Source organism: Cinclus cinclus, chromosome 19 (assembly GCF_963662255.1).
Source record: "Cinclus cinclus chromosome 19, bCinCin1.1, whole genome shotgun sequence".
Lineage (NCBI taxonomy): Eukaryota > Metazoa > Chordata > Aves > Passeriformes > Cinclidae > Cinclus > Cinclus cinclus.
In genome coordinates, this window is record NC_085064.1 from 5,073,730 (window position 1) to 5,093,207 (window position 19,478).

The 19,478-nt window shown below is 54.9% G+C and overlaps 2 protein-coding genes across 3 annotated transcripts in view; both read right to left on the bottom strand.

Moving 5' to 3' along the window:
* Positions 1 to 7,383, bottom strand: PRDM12 (PR/SET domain 12). Its single transcript, XM_062505822.1, has 5 exons — positions 7,170 to 7,383; positions 6,187 to 6,377; positions 5,050 to 5,205; positions 1,311 to 1,422; positions 1 to 383 (listed from the first exon to the last, which is right to left on the bottom strand). Exons 1-5 carry the CDS (start codon positions 7,381 to 7,383, stop codon positions 1 to 3), a joined length of 1,056 nt encoding a protein of 351 aa, XP_062361806.1.
* Positions 7,384 to 17,519: 10,136 nt separating this feature from the next.
* Positions 17,520 to 19,478, bottom strand: part of FUBP3 (far upstream element binding protein 3) — a 39,566-nt gene continuing 37,607 nt past the window's right edge. For both annotated transcript variants that reach the window (XM_062505586.1, XM_062505585.1), the window contains exon 18: positions 17,520 to 18,832. In XM_062505586.1, coding sequence (XP_062361570.1) covers positions 18,824 to 18,832 — 9 coding nt within the window. In that variant the 3' untranslated portion in view covers positions 17,520 to 18,823. The remainder of the gene's footprint in view (positions 18,833 to 19,478) is intronic.

Here is a 19,478-nt window from a genome sequence, read left to right on the forward strand (position 1 = left end):
TCACAGCACCATGGTGGGGATGTGATGGGCCAGGGAGGCAGGATGGGGCACGGGCAGGGCGGGCGAGTGGGCCTGCAGGGAGGCGTTGGGGGGCCGGTGGCGAGCGCTTTTCTGGTGCGCCCGCAGCCCTGCGAGCTGGGAATAGGCACTTTGGCAAACCTGGCACTTGTAGGGCCGCTCGCCCGTGTGCAAGCGGACGTGGTTGCGGAGGGTGGAGGACTGGCTGAAGCGGCGGTTGCAGAAGCGGCACACGAAGGGCTTGTCCAGGGTGTGGATGCGCATGTGGGAGCGCAGGTTGCTGCGGGAGTTGAAACCGCGGTGGCAGATGACGCAGCGCATTCGCCCCGTCGTGCTGGCCCCCGTCTCCACCGCGTGGAAATCCTCTGGGGACCACAGGAGACAGTCAGGCACTGCCCTCCAGCACAGCAGCTCTCCCCACCCCAAGTCCCTGCGGTGCTGGGTGCCTTGGAAAGTTCCCTGCGCCCTCTCGCTGGCTCCCTGCTGCTGAGGTCGCCTATCCTGGGCAGACTGGCATCCAGGCTGGCTTTTAGGATTTTGGGATGTAGCCAGTGCTGCGGATGGGCTCAGACAGATTTAGGTAAGGGGAACATTCAAGCTGAGCTGAATAAAACCCTTATAGATGGACACAAAAACAATTTTCCCCTCCCTGAGCTGCAGCAGAGCTGGAGGAGGTGGGTGCAGGAACTCTTAGGAACTCCCAACCACACTGTCCAGCCCCTGCCCAAGTCCCAGCTTCTCCCTTCGCTCTGCTGGGCTGAGACATGGCTCTCTCAGAGTGGGGAGTAGAGTCAAGAAGCACAGAAGTGGCTCTAAACAGAGCCTGAGCTCCACTGTGCCACTGAGAAGCAGCTTGGGGAGCCACTGAGACAAGCAGAGAGCAAAGCCCAAAGAGAGAAAAGCCTCCTGTGCTGGTGATTAAGATCCCTTAAATGCAGAGTAGGGATTAGAGGCTGCATCTACTTTGTGTTTCAGGGAAGATTCAGGGAGGAATCTTCCTGTACTCACCCCCTGCACTGCTCCCCCTGCCTGGCTGGGTCAGGCAGTGACTGCCAGACACCCACCAGCAACAGCCTTGGGCAAACTGGCCCAGAGGCATCACCCTGAATTACTGAGGAGATGCTCAAGCTGCGTGGATCATTTCACAGCCCCTGTGCTTGTCCACAGAGAAATGGGTTATCTGACATACCTCTGGAATGTCCCTGCCTTGTGCCCACCCAGCGGCCTCAGAGCTGGGCACAGGATGAACAGGCAGGTATGTTACACCCTTGGCTCTTTCTGATGTTACCTACCATGCTTGTTCTTCTTCTGTTCCTCTTCCAGCCCTGGCACACCTGGGATGCCCAGGAAGGTGTTGTGGGAGTTCCCATACCAGACCAGCAGCTCTTGGTCTGGAGGAATCATCTAGAAAGAGAAATAAAAAAGGGTTGTTGGTAGGGGAGATGAACATCATCCCTGTGCTGATCCATTCGGACCTACCCTGGCTGCGCCCCATTTCTGTGAGACCTTGCTGCCATCAAGGACCTGCCAGCAGTCCCCAACACCCACAGATTGGCACGGAACAGCCCAGGATGCAGTACTGGAGGTGATGGCACAGCTCAGCACCACCCAGCACCAGCTGAAGCCCACTCCAGGCTCTCCCCCAGGCTGGGACACAGGCTGGGGTTATGGGCAAATATGCAGCTACAGAGCACAGGGACAGATCTGGAGTCTCCAGAGTGCAGAACCCAGAGGTCCCAGAAGCGTGGGGAGACCAGGACAGGGTGGAAAACAGAGACATGGAGAAACAAACCATTGGTGAAGCCACAACTAGCATGAGTGACAGAGACCAAAGCAGGGAGCTGGGACATGGAGCCCAGGCTCAGGGCTCCAGCAGAATATTTTGTCTTTGGACTGATCCCTCAGCACTGTCCAGCTGCAGGGCACAGGCAGCATCTCCCACTCACCCCTGCCAGGATGATTTTAGAAGGTGGAAATGCAGATCCACCTGCAAAGGGCTCATCAGCCTGCGGAGCAGAGGAGAGCTCGGGGCTGCCGTAAGAGACCATGGCTCAGGTGTGAAATGCTGCTTATATCCCCCACAAAAGCTGCAGTGCCTGCAACAGCCCAAGGACAGCTACAGGACCAAGGCAGGGGTTTTGTATCATCCACTCTCCCTTTCCCTGAAGCAATCACACTTCTCCTGTTCCCTGCTGTTCCTGTCCTGTGCCTGCATGGCTGGGGTGAGCAGCCAGGAAATGCTGCTCAAGGCTCCCCTCATGCAACAGCTGTGGCTGGAAAGATGGATCCTCTCAGACCAGTTCAAACAACACTAATAACAACATCACTTTCTAAAAAATACATATTTTCCCTACCAGTCCCTACTGTTAAGAACCTAATTTAGAAATAGGAATGTCTTGCATTTTGGAGGATGGTATTCTGTACATGGAGCAGGTTAGATCCAAGTAAAGCATCGTGCACATGAAACACAGATTGTAAGTTCAGTCACCTCAACACTGAAAATATGTTGAATTTTAAGCATCTGAAATCAATAGGAATTTGACTTCTTGTCTGTCCATCTGCATAAAGACCTCCTGGTGCTGCAGAGGAGGAATTTGGGAGGCAGAGGAAGGAGGGAAGGAGGAATTTGGGAGGCAGATTTCCTTTTTCATCCCGAACTGATGACACTCTTTCTTGGCATTATTTACTCTTAATAGAAAATTAGTCACTTTTAATACAAGCAAATAAAATATTTCTGAAAGGATAAAACAGTCTGCATGGATGCATACACGGGTATGTGTTTTATTCTGCTGAAGCTGCTACAGCCATGCCAGCAGTGGGCAAGAAACCCATGTGCATACACCTCAAAGCAAATTCAAACTGCCCCCCAGGAATCTTGTGGCCTCCATATCAAAGGCAAAAACTTTCTGCCTTTACTTTTTTTTCCAGCAGCAGCAACTTGGTATTGCTGAGAAAGAGGATGGGGAAAACAAATCAGCAAATAAGGGCAGGAATGGGCAAAATGCATAGGAAAAAAAAAAAGCACCAAATAAATCAGGGTTTTTTGGCATGTAGGTGAGAAAGGCATCCAAAGAGATACTTTTGGAGCCTTGGTGCAACAGAGGTGGGCGCAGAGCAATAGGAACAGCACAGCTCACCATGCCACTGCTACAGGGGGACAGCAGGGATGGGCAGGAGGATGTGTAGAGGGACAGGAGGTGGGGTAGCAGTGAGGCTGGAGGGTGACAACGGCTACGTATGACACCTGTGGTGCTGGGCAGGGCAATGCTTAAGTTTGGGTTGGTGTGTGTGTGCCCTGCCGAGTTTGGGGAGCAGTGTGACCACAGGGGCCCTTCGTGCCCACCTCCTCCCACACATCACTTGGGGCTCAGCACTCTCAGCATCTCAAATTCACTGTTTGTGCCAAGGGAATTAAACTCATCTGGCTCCGCTACTTGCTGCTTCAGCCCCAGGAACAAGCCCACAGCTGGATCATGGCTGTACCCAAATATTCACTCACCTGCCCCCTCGTCTGTGCCTGCACAAGGTGTAAAAACCACAGCTGTGTTCCTAATTACACTACGACTACCTGGAATTATTTTACTTATTTGCATAATTTAGGAACAGTAGTAAAAAGCACTTAAGGTGCTCCCACAACAGGCACAACTACCCACAGGAATATCAGATCTTAAAACTAGAAACACCTGAAGCCTGTGGAGGGGTGTCCAGCATGTGAACAGCAGGGAAGTGCTTGGAGCTCTTGGGAAATGTGGCAGAGCCCAAGGGGTACACAGAACTCTCCTGCAGCAGGAGAGAATATCTGATCCTCTTCCTACCCACCCATCCTCCTTTGCCACCCCACAGCAGAAATCCCTAACTCAACCCTGCTCTTCGCTCAGCACAGGGTTGGGCTGTGCTCCTGTGCCATGGAGCATTTGAGTTGGTGCTCCTTTGTGAGCCAGGAGCCTGGATAGATCCAGAGAGCTGCCCGTGCCCAAGGAACCAGCAGGCACTCATGGTCATTCCCACTGAGACCCTCTCCCAGCTGCAAACACTCCTCAGGTGAGACTCTGAACCCAATACTGGAGGGGGACAATCCCACAGTGCTGGTCTGGGATGCATTGGGACATGTCCCCTCTTGGGACTCTTTAAGCCAAAGCTGCTGCAAAGGGCCATCTCCCCAAACTGCCACCTTTCTCCACCTGCAACAGTGTTGGGTTACGGGGACACTGCACATAAGCTGGGCTGGTCCCCACCATCACCCCGCTCTGGCACTGTGATCCATATGCACATGGCATCAATAAGGGGAGACAGACACCCACCTCCATCCCAGAGTCTCCTGTAGGGAGCTGTGGGCACCCTTCAGCCATCACTGCACAGCAGCCTGTGCCACCCCTGCTGTTCCTGTGCCACACCAGCACAGACCAGCACTTCGTACAGGAGCACAGGGGTGAGGGGACAGGAAGAGCCCCTTGGCTGCAGTGTAAGGTCCAAGGCACAACTGCCCCAGCACCATTCCCTGCCCACTCCGTGGCTCCCTGCTCCCTGCACAGCTGAGTGTGATGCCCAGGCAAAGCAGCACAGAGTCAGGCACAGCCTGTGCTCAGCACCTGGGTTCACAGAGCCCCCCAAACTTTACCCTGCTATAAAAAAGCAGGTTCTGGACAAAATCCCACTTTTTTCAACAGAGCATCCAAGCTCTGTCTTTGCCCAAAGCCCCACCTGGGCCAGAATTTCAGCTCTTTACATGCTTTACACCCAAAACAAGGATCTACTCTTCCTTTATTCAACACACATCACTCCATGAGCCCTCAGAAATCAGACAGAGAGGAGAAGGGACCTATACTATCCCCTGAAGCCCATACAATGTCCCTTCCCTGTGGTTTCTACCTCTGCTGGTTGATCTGAGTACCAAGGATGGAGAAGCTGCCATGTCCTTCCGCAGACACCCCCAACACCAACCCAAAGAACAAGGGAGATTCTGTAGGTTGGGGGATCCCACCACCCTGTTCCTCTGTTACAGATGCCCAGCTGCCCTTCAACCCCACTTACCTCAATGGCCTTGTAGAAGATGCTGTTCCCGATCTGGACCACCTCGAGGTTCTGCTCCTGCTCGTTCCGTGCACATTTGATGTAGGTCATCCAGCTGCGGTGATCCTCCTGGCTGGCGTCGATGAAGTACCGCACCGTGCCGTCCTCGTTGAAGACCTGTGAGGGGAGAGAGCACTTAGTAGTGATGCTGCCCACAGTGGGCTGAGCCCCTCCACCTCCTGCCTCTGGGATAAAGCCCCTGCACAGGGACAAGCTCAAAGCCAGCTCAGCCTCGGGGCTGTGAGATCCTGACAGCAGCCAGGAGGTGCTGAACCTTTCCTGCTCATGGTGTTGGACTGCAGCGGAGCTGAGAAATGTACCCTGCTCTCACTGGCATGGCTGGTCCTGCCAGCCCCTATCTCTCTGGATTACCCAGCTCCTCTCCTCAATCTCCCTTCTCATCAGAGCCCCACCAGCAGCTCCGATGCAGAGGAAGGGGCTGTTCAGCATCCTGCAGCTGTCGTGGGAGCAAGAGGTTCCCTGGGTGGAGGGGGAAGGTGCATGCCAGGCCTGGAAAAATGCTTGGCAGGGTGCCAGGAAAGATGAGGCAAGTTTCTGTTAGGCATAAAATTATAATAATAATTAACTATAATTAAGAAGTGAGAGTCTGAGCCAAACAAATAGAAAAATAAAAAAAATCTTCTCTATTGGCTGTGCATTAGTGCACAATGTCCTGGCATCTCCGATCCCCACCAAACTCCACACTTCCATTCAGGATTAGGATCACCAGGGCTGGGGCAAAGTAGGGAGCAGGGGACAGGGCAGAGCTGTTTTTGTCCACTGTGGCCAATGCAGGCAGCAAGCAGTCGGGTGTTCCCCACTGCCCTGGGCAGGGCAGGGTGTGATCCAGCTGCACGAGACACGAGCAACAGCATTTTGGGGCTCCTCTGTGGGCTGACTGCACCCCGAGGGCTGAGGAAACCTCATCGTTCTCCTGCAGGGTGTTCCTAAACCCTCCTGCCCAGATATTTGCATGAATGGGGAAACTGAGGCACAAGGATGGTGCCCGATGCTGCCCAAGCACGGGACAGAGCCCCAGCACCCCGTGCCTGTTTCTCCCCAGACCAGTCCGGGCTCGGGGTTCAGGGGGATCATTACCTCCCACATGAGGTTGTTGTTCTTGCAGAGGTCCACATGTTCGGGGGAGATGACCCTGCCCGTGAACGGCCCCATCTCGGTGCCAGCCTTGATCCAAGTCTTGGAGAAGATGCCGAGCCCTTCCCCGGGGATGGAGCTCTGGGCGATTATCACTTCCGACGGCAGCACCAGGCTGGAGAGCTTCTGCACCTCTGCGAGGGGGGAGATGGCTCAGAAAGGGATAGGGGTGGGGGAGAGGGGGAGACCAAGGGCGGCGGGGACCCCGCCCAACCCCGGCCCCAGCCCAGACCCCGGGGCTGAGCCTTTTAAACGCCCAACCGAGCTCCCACAAAGCGGTACAAGGTTCCCCCGGGGCATTGAGGAGGTACCTGGGAAAAGCATCCCGGGCTGGGCGAGGGAGCGGGGCTGGGAAAAGAGGTTAAATGGTGTCTATTTCGGCCCATCCAGCAATTTGTCATGCTGTTAAAGTGATCTGCATTCATTAAACTCAACTAGAAAGAAATTGCTAATTCTAAATTCATTAGTCCTTTAGGAATGCTGTAGCGGTACATTGTGCCTGAATGGCGCGAGGGCTTGTTTAAAAGGGCCCAGGAATTCCTCTTACAAAATGGGGAGATGAGATGGTTGACATATCGTGAATGGAAATGGAATTAGCCTTCATGGTAAATTAAGAGAGGAACAGAAATCCGAGAGGGGGAAAAGGGAGCTGGGACGCCCCGGCGATGCCGGGGCGAGAGAAAAGATATTGTCCCGGGCGGCTGAATGCGGGACGGCCCAGGCCCCCCCAGCCCGCGGTTTAAGTGGGAACTTTCTCAGGTCAAGCCCAAGTTAACCAAATGAATTTAAAGCCCTTTTTCCTCCAGTCCCACGCCTGCGGAGAGCGGGGCGCCGGGACCGCATCCCGCCGCCGAGCACCGGGAGCCGGCCCGGGGCCGATGGGGGAAACCGGGGAGATCGGGGAGGGTCCGGGGGGGGTCACTCACCTCCGGAGAAGGACTGAGCCAGCACTTCGGCCGTGAAGGCGGTCTTGGGGCTGCTCTTCTCCTCGAAGAGCTGCTCGCCCAGGACGTTTCTCCAGCGGCCGTAGAGGAAGCTGTGCAGGATGTCGGAGGTGATCACCTCGGCCAGCGAGAGCCCCTGCGGCTTCAGCCCAGGCTTGAGGACCAGGGCCTCGGCGGGCAGCACCGAGCCCATCATGGGGGCGAGGCGGCGGGGCCGAACGCGACGGGGCCGGGCGCGGCGGGCGGTGGGCGGCGGGCTGGGCTCCGTTCGGCTCGGCGGCTCCCGCCCGGCTATATATGAGCTTCATTGACCCTCCTAATTGGTTATTAATGACCTCCCTGACGTTGGCGGAGAGACTGGGGCTGCCGGAGCGAGGCGAGCCGTCGGAGCCCCCCCCTCCCATCTCCTCCTTCCCTCCCCTCCCGGGGGTGGGGTGGCTGGAGGGAGGGAGGGACACGGCGAGCACACACACACACACACACAAACACGCACACAGGATACACACACACACACACACACACACACACGCACCGGCTCGGTCACCCGCACCTCCCGGCCCAGGCAAACCCAAACCCGGGCACCTGTCCCCGGGCACGGCAGAACAGCAGCGAAAAGGGCAGAAATGTCCCCTCTGGTGTCCCACGGACGGGCCGCACCTCGGACATGGTCCCGCTCCCTACCGGGCCCCCGCACTCGTTTTGGGACTAAAACGCTGCGCTTTGGGGCCACTGAACACCACAACGAAATCGGCGGCCCCGAGCCCGACAGCTCCGGGTGCTCTGCGGCGTTTGGCCCTCGCAGCCCCGGTGGAACGGGCTGAGGCTCCCGCAGTTGGCCTCGACCGTGCTCGGCTCCCCGCTGCCCCCCGCATCCCCGGCTTTCCCGGCCAGGACCCGCAGCCCCGGGAGCTCCGGCGCTGCTCCCCCAAATGCCGGGAGAGTGTCTCCAAGCACGGAATGGGTGGGACGAGCTCCCGGGGCTGATCCCCGCTTGACCCCAAGGCAGGGCTCACCCAACTGCCGTGACCAGCCCGGCCGGTCCCCAACCCCTCATCCCCGTGGGAATTCTGCCCAGACGTGGATCGGGGACCGCTCGTGGATCCCCCGTCTCCCTGCATTAGCGACCGTGCCCTGCCGTGTCCCCTCAAGGCCGGACCCCGAACCCGGGGAGGCTGCAACATCTCCGGCTCTGCCGCCGCATCGCCCCCGTTCTCGCACCCGAGGGCATTCCCCGGCCAGCCACGGCGTCCAGGAGCTCCGCAGCCTCCTCTGCCCCCCAGCAGGCTGGCATCAGAGCGGTGCCCCCATACCCAGCGCTCCCCTCTGGGCCCGAGCTTTGCCGGCTCAGCAAAGGGTTAATCTTTCCCGGATTTAAACCCAGTCCTGCTGCGTCGGAGCTTAGAGCCCTCTCCTTAGCCTTGTTCTTTTGATTTTCATGGGGACGAGGGGCTGCAAAGGGCTGCGGGAAGAAGGCTGGGCCCCAAGATCCTCGGGCACTCAAAGGCCGGTTCCCCCACCCCGGAGTCCCGGGAAGCCCCGGCGGCTCTCACCGTGCCCGGAGCAGCAGCCGAGCACAGCCCGAACCCCCAGCCTGTCCCCTGGGTAGGTGTCTTACAGGGTGAAGCTGCGGAGTGTCTTCTGGCCTGGGTGAAATGATGCTGCAACCCATGTGCAATTATTTCTATCAATCCAATCAAGAAGCAACGCAGATGTCAGGAACCCACCCAAACCTGCCCTTACTTTCGGGTCTTCGCCCGGCGAGAGGCAGCGCTGTCCTGGAAAGGGAACGTTAACAACCTGCCAGGGATTGGTTTGGGGTTTAATAAGCGTAAAAATTAAATTTATTTTGTTTTTCTGGACTTTGGCTAGAGTAGAGAAGCCGTCAGAATATTTCAGCCTTGCTGAACATAACGCATCAGGTGGAAAGGTTCCCAACACCGGCTCCCTCCAGCCGCCGAGGCAAGCCAGCCGTCGGGTTGCTTTTTAATTTTTTTTTCTCTTTTCCCAGGAAAACCCTTCGGCCTTCAAGTTATCCCGGGACAAAAAAAAAAAAAAAAAAAATAATGATAAAAAAAAAAATAGATGCTCTTGAACCCCCTGCCGCTCCGGTGCGGGTTGCGCTGAACTCCGCTCCCGGCTGCGGAGGCTCGGCGGTGCTGGAGGGAGTGACAGAAAAAGGTGGAAAAAAAAATCCTTCCATTTTCTGCGTGGTCTTAAATATCCCCAGCTGTTTCCCAAAGCTTCTTCCCGTTCCTAGGAAGGTGCTTTGCTGTGTGTTCCCCCCCACACACACCCCCCACACCCCCTACTCATTTCTCTTTTTTAATATCGCAGCTATCCCTCCTTTTTAACATTTAAGAGGAAACAAGTTTAATATTCATGGCTGTTAATAGAGAAGGGCCATTATCGACGCCCCATTGTTCTGAGCCCCGCACAATGCTGCTTGTATTTTCATGTGTATATTCCCAAAGTTCCTTCTGAGCGTTTAGTGAGCACTTTAATATTCATGGGTGTTAATAGAGAAGCCCTCAGTATATTGGCATATTGTTGGGAGGTGTACATATTGGTCTGACTCTGAATAGCCACAGTCCTCTTTTCTTTTGCTCTGTTTTGCAGGGTTGATGGGCCAGGAGTAAATGGGCATTTTTCCCCCCCGTCTCCCCCTTACAGAGAGAACATCTTTATTCCAGTCCCAGACTTTCTGGTTTCCCATTCAGGACCCTCAGAAATAATGTCAGGCAGAAGAAAAGTGGAGCAAATCAATCTTTCATGGTCTTTTTGAGACCAATTTGACATCCATGGACTCTTCTTTTCTTTCACAGCCTACAAGGGGATGGTCAGGATCTGGACAAGGTTGGGGTCTGATGAGGGGAGACATGGGATCATAATGCAGCAAAGAGAGAAAAGAAAAGCAAAACAAGAAAAGATTGCAGGGATGGGGTGATGGAGGAAAAATGAGGGTGAATGACAGTGCAAGAAAGGAGATTAGAGCCCAGCAGCTGCTTTTTGGGGGGCGGGGGGGAGGGGGGAGCTCTCTCCCCTCTTCCAGCCCTTCGCATGAATAGGATTTGAACAGAGCGGAGATTGATTTATAGTTATTGCAGTTGAACATTTATTGCTCTTAAAGAGTGGCGGGGAGAAAAGAGAGAAAAGGGGTTTGAAAAGCTCCTTTCTGTATTAAAGAGGTATCAAATGAAGACTGCTGAGATAATATACAGTGGCCAATGGGAATTTGATTTGCTTTAAAATTTAACTCTTGTGGGGCCGCCAGGGCTGGAGCCGGGATGCGGGGATGGAGCCGCCGCTGCCCCGGGCCGGTGCAGCCGCGATTCTTTCCTCAAACCCCGCATTCACTGCCCGGCTTCACTGCAAAGATCTGCGCGGCTCCTGTGCGGAGGGGAAGGACTGCAGCGCTGAGGGAGCATTAGTGCTTCGTTAGTACAATTTTGTATTTTTTTTTTTTTTTTCCGTAGAAGGTGAACGCAGGAGGGATGCAGAGCTACGAAAATAATCGGCGCAGGGAAGAGCCCTTTTCGAAGCTGAGTTTTTCTTGCCCTAAAACCGGAGGTTTCGCCTCTCCGGCAGCAGAAACGCGATCGCAGCCGAGTCCCCCCGGGCGCAGAAAGGAGCCCATTGTTCAGTGGGGAGAAATACATTTTTAGCGGTGATTGAAAGCTCCCCTCTCGTTTGAACTTTAGAAGAAAGTCCCTGGCAGGGAAGAGCATCCCCCTCCCTCTGCCCCAACATCTGTTTGGAGCAATCCAGGCTCTAGGGCAGAGCCGGGCTCTGCCCCCTCCCAAAGTCATTAAAAAGATATTAGTTGAGCTGAGAAAAGTCCAGCGCAGCCCCCGATCCGGGGTGGGGTGGGGTGGGGGGGGTTGGTATGTGTCATTAAAAACGATTTTGGATTTGCCAGCGCTAATACTAGGAGAAGGGACCACGGGGTCCGAGTTCAGCAACCCGCTGACCCCGGCCGCCCCGCCGCGCCCTGCCCGCTGTCCAGTGCCCAGTGCCCGGTGCCGGTGTCCCGGTGCCCGGTGTCCCCGTGTCCCGGTGTCCCGGTGTCCCGGTGTCCCGGTGTCCCGGTGTCCCGATGTCCCCGTGTCCCGGTGCCCGGTGCCCGGTGCCCGGTGTCCGGTGTCCCCGTGTCCCGGTGTCCCGGTGCCCGGTGCCCGGTGTCCGGTGTCCCCGTGTCCCGGTGTCCCGGTGCCCGGTGTCCCCGTGTCCCCGTGTCCCCGTGTCCCCGTGTCCCCGTGTCCCCGTGTCCCGGTGCCCGGTGCCCGGTGTCCCCGTGTCCCCGTGTCCCCGTGTCCCCGTGTCCCGGTGCCCGGTGTCCCCGTGTCCCCGTGTCCCCGTGTCCCGGTGCCCGGTGCCCGGTGTCCCCGTGTCCCCGTGTCCCCGTGTCCCGGTGCCCGGTGCCCGGTGCCCGGTGTCCCCGTGTCCCGGTGCCCGGTGTCCCCGTGTCCCCGTGTCCCGGTGCCCGGTGCCGGTGCAGGGCGGTCCGGCCGACCCCATCACCTGCTCCGTGCGCCCCCCGAGCGCCGGGAGAGGGGGACGGGCGGCGGAGAGCCGGGCAGGGAGCCGGGGCGGTCAGCTGCTCCGGCCGCAACCTCTGCTCCTCCACGGGCTGCAAATGCCCCTGGAGCCGGAGGGAAAGGGGGGCAGGAGGGATCATCGCACCCCTGCGGGAGCCGGGGGAACCGGGGCAGGAGGGATCATCGCACCCCTGCGGCTGCCGCAGGAGCCAGGCGCCTCCGAAGTTGCTAAATGTGTCATTTATTAAAGCATTCAGGGGGCTTTTCTTTGGCGTTTGCTTGCAAACTCACAAAGGCCGAGCTGCTGTTTGGGGGTCTTTTCTGATGGAAAAAGGGCTCGGAGACCCCCGGCACAAAAGAAATCCTGGCAGTGCTTTCAATGGCCAGGACTCAATGAGGGGGACCCTGCGCGGAGCGGGCGGGGGCGAGGGGCCGCCCGGTGCTGCCTGAAAGGCAGGCCTGAATGTAATGGGGAGATCTGCGTTTATTTGTTGGGATCACATTTAATTAGCTTAGTACAACCCTTGAAAGACAAAGGGACCTCAATCTGGATCCAATCTGAAGCTCGTTTGGAGAGCGAGGGCTCCTGGAAAAGTCAAAAGAGAGAAAGGAGAAAGAAAAGGGAGGCTGGGAGAGAAAGGGGCTGGGGGCCCAGCCAGGTGACTGGCACGCGTGAAACAAGGGGGCCTTTTGGGCACAAGGCAGGGCTCAAAAGGGAGGGAGGAAAATAGCCTCTTCCTCAGGTTTTACCTACTTAAACCCCCTGAAGGGGCTGGAGCTGAAAAGCCTCAATGGGGGCTAAGGAGGCTGCAAAGCAAACAGCAGCGCTGGAGAGGGGCTCCGGCCCTGCCGCCGCAGCAGTTGGTGACACTCGGTTATGGGAATGCGCCCAAATGTTACCTGCGCCCGGGAACGCTCCCGCCAGCGGAGCAGGGGCTGCAGGAGGACAAGGCGGCGCCCAGGGTGAGCCTGGGCTGAGGGGGGGCCGGTGGATCCTCCGCACGTTCCCTCTGTAGGGTGCGACTTCCCACCGCTGCCATCGCCCACCTCACGCAGCATCCCTGCATCATGACTCGGGGAGCTTCATCCGGGCCAGAGGGGCCGTGGCTGGGCTGGGACACCGAGGAGGGGTCCCCATGAGTGCACCCCTGGCTTCAGAGCAGCCCCCGGCATCCGCCATCCCGGTGCCAGCACACGGCACACGCAGGTGCGTGGTGAGCAGGATGCGCCGCCACCTCCCCAGGGCCAAAAAGAGAGCGACCGTCCCCAGGGTGGACCGTCCACGGACGGAGCCGAGTGGCCGCTTGTGTCCCTCCAAGCCGCGCACTGCTAACCTGTCCCTGCTGCCCTCCGAGGGGCTGCGAGCAGTGGGGAGGGCTCGGGTGCTCCCGAGCAGTGCCGGCCCCTCGGCGGTGCCCAGCGGCTCCGGGCAGGGAGGGTTTGGAGCGGTGAAGCCCCGACCCTGCCGCAAAGGCTCCGGCACAGGGCACGGCAGCCCCTCGGAGCCGCGGGCTGATTGCGCTGCTCGGGGAAGGAGCTTTAGGGCATTATTTGCCTCCATTTCACTCTGCGGGAGGCCGCGGAGCCGAGCAGAGATGCTGAGTGCTCTCCCCTCCGCTCCCGCTCGCTTCTTTGCCTTTCTTTCCTCCCTTCCTTTCTTTTAAGTATTATTTCCAGGATCCTTTCGGCGAGGGTTTCACGGCACGCAAGAGCAAGAGGAAAAAAATCACCTTCCCAGCTGAGTCCGAGCTCAAGGGGCCTCGAAAAGGAACACGGTGGTGGCGAATCGCGGTGGCCACTCCTCGGCCACCACCGCGGCTCCGCAGCAAGGGCCGGTGGCACGGCCGGAGGGAGACGGGGAGGATGTGGGCTGAAAAGTCAGGGAAAATCTCTGCGCCTACTCCTCCCTCCTGGCAGTGATCTGGGGATGGGACAGCCGCATCCCACCGATGTCTGTCCCGCATCCCAGCAGGTTTTGTCCCACATCCCATCCCTCCTGAAGCATCATCTCCAATCCAGCTGCCGGGCTGTGAGCCGCGCTGGGACATCGGCCGGGAGAGGTGCCCGAGGGGAGAGTGTGGGGCTGTGCCTGAACCCCTCCGCTCCCCTGCCCTGCTCCGCTCCCACAGCCAGGGCCACGCTGGCCGAGCCTCTCCAGCAGCTGCCAAACCCACGGCTGGGCTGCATGGGGGAATGGCAGGAGCCGGCGGTGGGAGACGGCAGCTAAAGCTGGGCAGGACCGGGATGTCAGCACCCAGCCACAGCTTCCCTGCTCCACGGCTGGGCAGGACCGGGCTGGGTGAGCGGGATGGGGCTGCCCGGCAGACAGGTGACCCCGGCGTGGTGCTGAGGGTTCCTCTGGCAGCTCCTGCCCTTCACCAGCCCTATTTCCCCAAAACAGACAGAGCAGCAGCTCCAGCCTCCCCGTGTAAAGACTCCACGGCAGCGAAGTTTAATATTCCCCGGCGAATGGTCCGAACAAGGAGGCTGCGCTGAGTGACGGCTCCCACAAAGGGCAGGGACCGTCTAATCCCTGGGACCGTGGCACCTGCACCCCGGCCCGGCCGGGATTAAAGGGGAGCAAGCCGGGCTCTGCAAAGATCAGAGGCTTCATTAGAGCGGCCTTGAAATAGGATTTCCTCAAGTGATAAGGGGCAGGGTGGGAAGATAATCTGGGGAGCTGTTGGCACCTGCCCCCACATCGACCCCAGAGATGCTCTTTTGGGTCACCTGCCTTGAACGTGGTTCCCCAGACCTGGAGGGAAGTGGCAGGGCAGATCTGGACACGCACTCCCCCACATCCTTCATCCCAGGGATGGCTGGTTCCCCTCTGCCATCTTCCTCCATCCCCAGCACCCGCTGAGGTGCCGCCCAGACATGGATGGGGCTCTCTGCCCTTGGCTCCTCCTGCCAACAGACCTGGGAGCTGTGGCTCTTTCAACTCATCTTCACATCACATAACACCAATTTCTGCTCATTTCCAGCATTAACATTCTGGAAAGTTTATCTCGTGCCTTTTCCAGCCTTATGAAAGCAGAGAAACACTGCCTGCCATGGGCACCTTGCACTGCTGATACCCGCAGCAAATTCAGTGAAAAAACTTCCAAACCAGCCAAATGAAGGATAAACAGCTCCCTGCACGGAGTAAACACCCACGTGCTGCCTGACAGGATACACTGACACTGCAAAATCCCAATTCCTTGCCCTGTGCCACAATCCTGCAAACACCAACAGCCCTGAAAATCCCCCTGAGAGTGGGAGGAACCAGGTGGGTTTAGGGGAGAAGCAGCAGTACAGATGGGATCTTGTGAACATCCACATCCTATGGGAAGCTCCATGTTAAACACCAGGAGCTCTCGCTCTGACCACACTGCCCATTACTGTAAATACAGTGTTCCTTTAATGCAATTAAATATTTAATACTTGGAGAAGGGGGAAACAAAGGTCCCACATCTTGTCTCTTTCAAGTAATTTCAGTCTAACCTGCAAGGTCCTAAATGTTATTTGTTCTCAAATCATGCAAAATTAAAGAAAGTATTTCAGACTGTCTCAAAGTCTCCCACTCCTAAAAGAGCCATTCCTGTTCAGGCTCACTGAATACTGAGCACAGGAGAGCATCAGGGTCATCCTGGGCTCAGTGAGATGCTTTAGTGACAAGACTTTTAGGGCTGCTTCTCAGAAAGGGATTGCAGAAAGACCAGAATTAATGTCTGCTCAGAATCTGGGCTCTTCCTGCAGAGTGGGGTGGGTGCTGCCAGCTTGGGGGTTCCTGTGGGACACAGTCCAGACACACACACACACCCAGCAAAGCTGTGCTGCTGGGTAGAAGTGACATGGGTTAATTCTGGGGGTAGCAGAGCCATCGTGTGCCTAAGGTCTTCTCATGGGATCACCTCACTGCCCCTCAGGATGCTGTCCTGGCATGGCCCCATACTGGGATCTGGCTTCCTGTGAGCAGGAAAAGGCTGCACCATCCCCATCATCCATTCATGGACCCCAAATTCCCAAAGGTGTCCCACTTGCCAGGTCCTGCACAGCCCTCAGGGACTGTTCCTGCTCCATGTAGCATCTAGTTCCTTCCAAAGACAAACCCTCCCTGCCTCAAAACCCAGCGTAGCCAGGGCTTAATCCACATTACTGGGGGTTAAATTTGCCCAGAGCTGAGTAGGAGATCTGGTTCCTCTCCTGGACACCAAGACTTGGCTTTGAAGGCACCACAGCAGCTTCTGGGCTGCACCACACAGCTGAGCCAGGGGACACAAGGAGGTGCCTGCAGACCCCGGAGTGAAAGGAGAGGGGGCCTGTCCAGCCCTGGGGTGGGACTGACCATCAGATCTGTCCCAAAACCCCCTGGATGGACAGAGACCAGCAAAGCAGCAGGGCTGGAGGAGGGCCTGGAGGAGCTCAGAGGCCACCAGCTCCTCAAGTGGAATGCTGAGGCATCTCTGCCTCAAAGCCAGCCCCTCTCCAGCCCATCGTGGACTCACAACAGTTCAACATCCGTGGCCTCTCTACCCAGAGCAGGCAGCAATAATGGAAAACAAATTGGTGAACTTGGGAACGTTTCAAGCACTCCATCCTTCCAGGACAGCAGACTGCTGATGAACACCCAGCTTTGCAGGCACCATCTTAATGACAGGCCAAATTTCAAAGGCTTGCAAACTATTTCTTGTGCTGCTGCCCCACCCCCTCAATAAAAGGTTGCATCAGAAAGAGATATTTCCATAATTTATAGTACGGGCATTTCACTGGGGAGACTCACTCATCTGTACTTACAGATACATTTAAGAAAATGCATCCTCCCACAATCCTGCACCATTTATGACTATTGGCACAATCTGTAATCCTCAGTCTTCAATTAAGGGACACCTTAGGGTTCATTATCACACAATTGCTCCCTGTGAACCATGCCAAATGCTGTTTTGGCACAGAGCTTGGAAGATGAATTAGAAGGAAGTCTTCTCGGTAATGCCCACTCCCAATTCCCATCAGCAGCCTTTATGCCCTCCTCTAGCCATTTTTTCCCCCCTCTCCCCTCTTTCCAAGTGGCTTTTACTATCCCATCTTTCAATGTCTCTCTTGATTCTCTGGAGGTATATTTAGAGATGCTACATCTCCTTTTCTTCCGGCTCTCAATGTGCCTCCCACTCCCGGCTTTGCAGATGGGATCTTCTTTCCTCCCTCCCCCGTCATAAACCCCCACGGCTGCCTGGGAGCAGGGGATGGAGCTGCCTTAGGTTGGAGAAGCTCAAAACTCACATTTTATAAAAAAGGGACCCCTGAAGGGGCTACAGGTATTGCCAAATTTGGCCTGGGCACAACTAATTGCCTTAACACACCTGATAATGGCTGGAGCCATGTCCCTCCCATCCTTCTCCCAGTCAGTGCTGCTCCAGTGACCCCCGTGCAGGGATGGATCCTGCATGGATTCAGCCACAAAGCTGGGGAAGAGCAACAAGTCCAGAGCATTAAAAGCAGGGGCTGCCAATTGCTCAGCAGTAAAACCTTTACAGGGCTGCAGAGGAAACCTCCTGGTGTTAACACAGACCTTTGTGGTGTCCTTCTGGCCCAAAAAGCCAAAATCACAGAAAATTCCCCAGGAATCCTGGGTGTCACAGCACCAGGAGGATGTGACAGTGACAGAGTTTCTCCAGAACTAATTCTCCAGCTGGTGCTGCTCTCAGTGACCACCCCAAACTCCCCAGGATCTGCAGGGAGGGAACAACGGAGTCCAACAGACAGGAAATACTTCGCCCACAAGACACCTTGTGGAAATTTTATTATATAGAGTGTAAAATGCAACTGTCAGTCAAATAAAAAGAACACTTTTTTTTTTTTTAAACACCATGCTCAACATTATCCAATCGCGGTTCTTTATAGTTAGACATTTCAAGCATAAAGAAAAAATAAGGAAAGAACCCAAGAACAGTAAATTCAGTACATTTAAAAACGGAATGTCCCGCAGGGCAATTAAAAATGCAAGAAAAAATAGCTTCAATTCCGTTTTTCCTTTAAAAATACACTGTTATCTGTACAAGAAACACTACAGTAAACATCAGAAATCATATTATCCCTTTTATTAAATCAAAATTATTTAGCGCATACTGTGGTTAATACTAGATTCATTTATTTCTCTAGGTAATTTGACAAATATTAGATAAGAAAATATTTAAAAGAAACGAAAAAGCAGAAAACACCTTGGAATTAAAAAATAGTTACTACCTTTTATACGGTTTTATGTTCCACAGTGTTTGTTAAAGGTACTAATAGCAGATTCATTTTAATATTAAAAATAACAGTATTTATATTTCTGAGAGCATAGAAGAAGTTTTTTTCTTTTCTTTTTTTTTGTTTTTTCTTTTTTTTAACAAGCTTGGAGGTCTTAGATACATAAATGCAACTAGCAATAGAGACATGAAAACATGTATTGCTAAAAAAATTAACACGTTTTTATATTACCCCTTTAGACTCTAGAAATTATACAAACCCTACAAAATGCCCCCCCGAACTTGCAAACAGTAACTGTTTCAAATACAGAAATCATATCATTAATTACAATACATATCATAGTTCAGTTTTTTAAAAATGCAATAAAATCAAAGACAGCCAAGATACAAGAAATTAGAAGTAAAACATTTAATGAATTTACATATTTAAGAATATTTAAATACTGTTTAATTTTTTTTTCTTTTTAAGATTTGTTACATACCACCTAAGACTTCCAAGCCACTCTTTCTGTTCCAACAGAAAAGACTGAAAATTAAAAGGAAAAAAAAAAAACACACAAAAAACCCACATGTTGAAATGTCACAGCTCTGGGGTACGTTTTGGTGCCTGCAAATTCTCTGGCTTCTCTCCAAAAAGAATCCCGGAGGTTTGTTTTAATATAAATTTGGAAACAAAATTACCAGCATGTCCATACGTTTAGTACATTACTAATTGTTCCTGATTCTTAGAAAAGTTCAGTATAGATTATCCTACAGCTAGTGTTTCACAAAACAGTAAAGTCTTCATCAAAATGTTGCAAATCTAGAAACCTCTGTTACAAAAAGGTTTTCTTCCACGATTCCAAGGAAAAAAAATTGCCACGGGGACCTTGTTCTACTGCTCCTGGAAAGGAGGAGAGAAAGGAGAAAAGGAAAAGTTACTGAGGAGAAGGGAGAAAAGGAAAAGTTACTGAGGAGAAGGGAGAAAAGGAAAAGTTACTGAGGAGCAGCGAATTATCAAAGCAGCCAAGCCCTCCTCCCCCGACACAGGTCTGAAACAGAGCTCAAAGGATGCTCCGAGCTGCCAGCAGAGCCCTCTGCAGAGCTCTCCTGCCCCTCACCAAACAAGAGCTCTCTTTCCAGCAGGGCACACTCGGGGAGGAATGAAGAGAAGCCCTTTTATCACCGTGTCCAGGTCACTCTTGGCCAGCGCCTGCGGCGAGCGCCGGCGCCCGGCTCCACCTCGCCGGGGAGGGGAGGGCAGGGAAGGGCAGGGAAGGGCAGGGAAGGGCAGGGAAGGGCAGGGAAGGGCAGGGAAGGGCAGGGAAGGGCAGGGAAGGGCAGGGAAGGGCAGGGAAGGGCAGGGAAGGGCAGGGAAGGGCAGCTGCTGGGGGCCAGCATCCACAGCAGCCTCTGCTCCCGGGAGCCAGAGCTAAATGTGGAGCTGTGGGGACAAGTGCCAGACCACAGCAAGGTACTCCTGTGCTTTGCACAAACTTTTTGCTGCTTTGTTTGCTCCATGAAGCCGGCGCTTGGGAAAGCACCGAGTG

Bases quoted from the DNA above. Each gene is read 5' to 3' on its own strand.
- PRDM12 (XM_062505822.1), bottom strand. From the start codon at position 7,383: ATGATGGGCTCGGTGCTGCCCGCCGAGGCCCTGGTCCTCAAGCCTGGG. The intron at 6,378-7,169 runs GTGAGTGACCCC...CCCCCCTCGCAG, and splicing joins GGCTCAGTCCTTCTCCGGAG to AGGTGCAGAAGCTCTCCAGC. The intron at 384-1,310 runs GTAGGTAACATC...TGTGGTCCCCAG, and splicing joins ACAGAAGAAGAACAAGCATG to AGGATTTCCACGCGGTGGAG.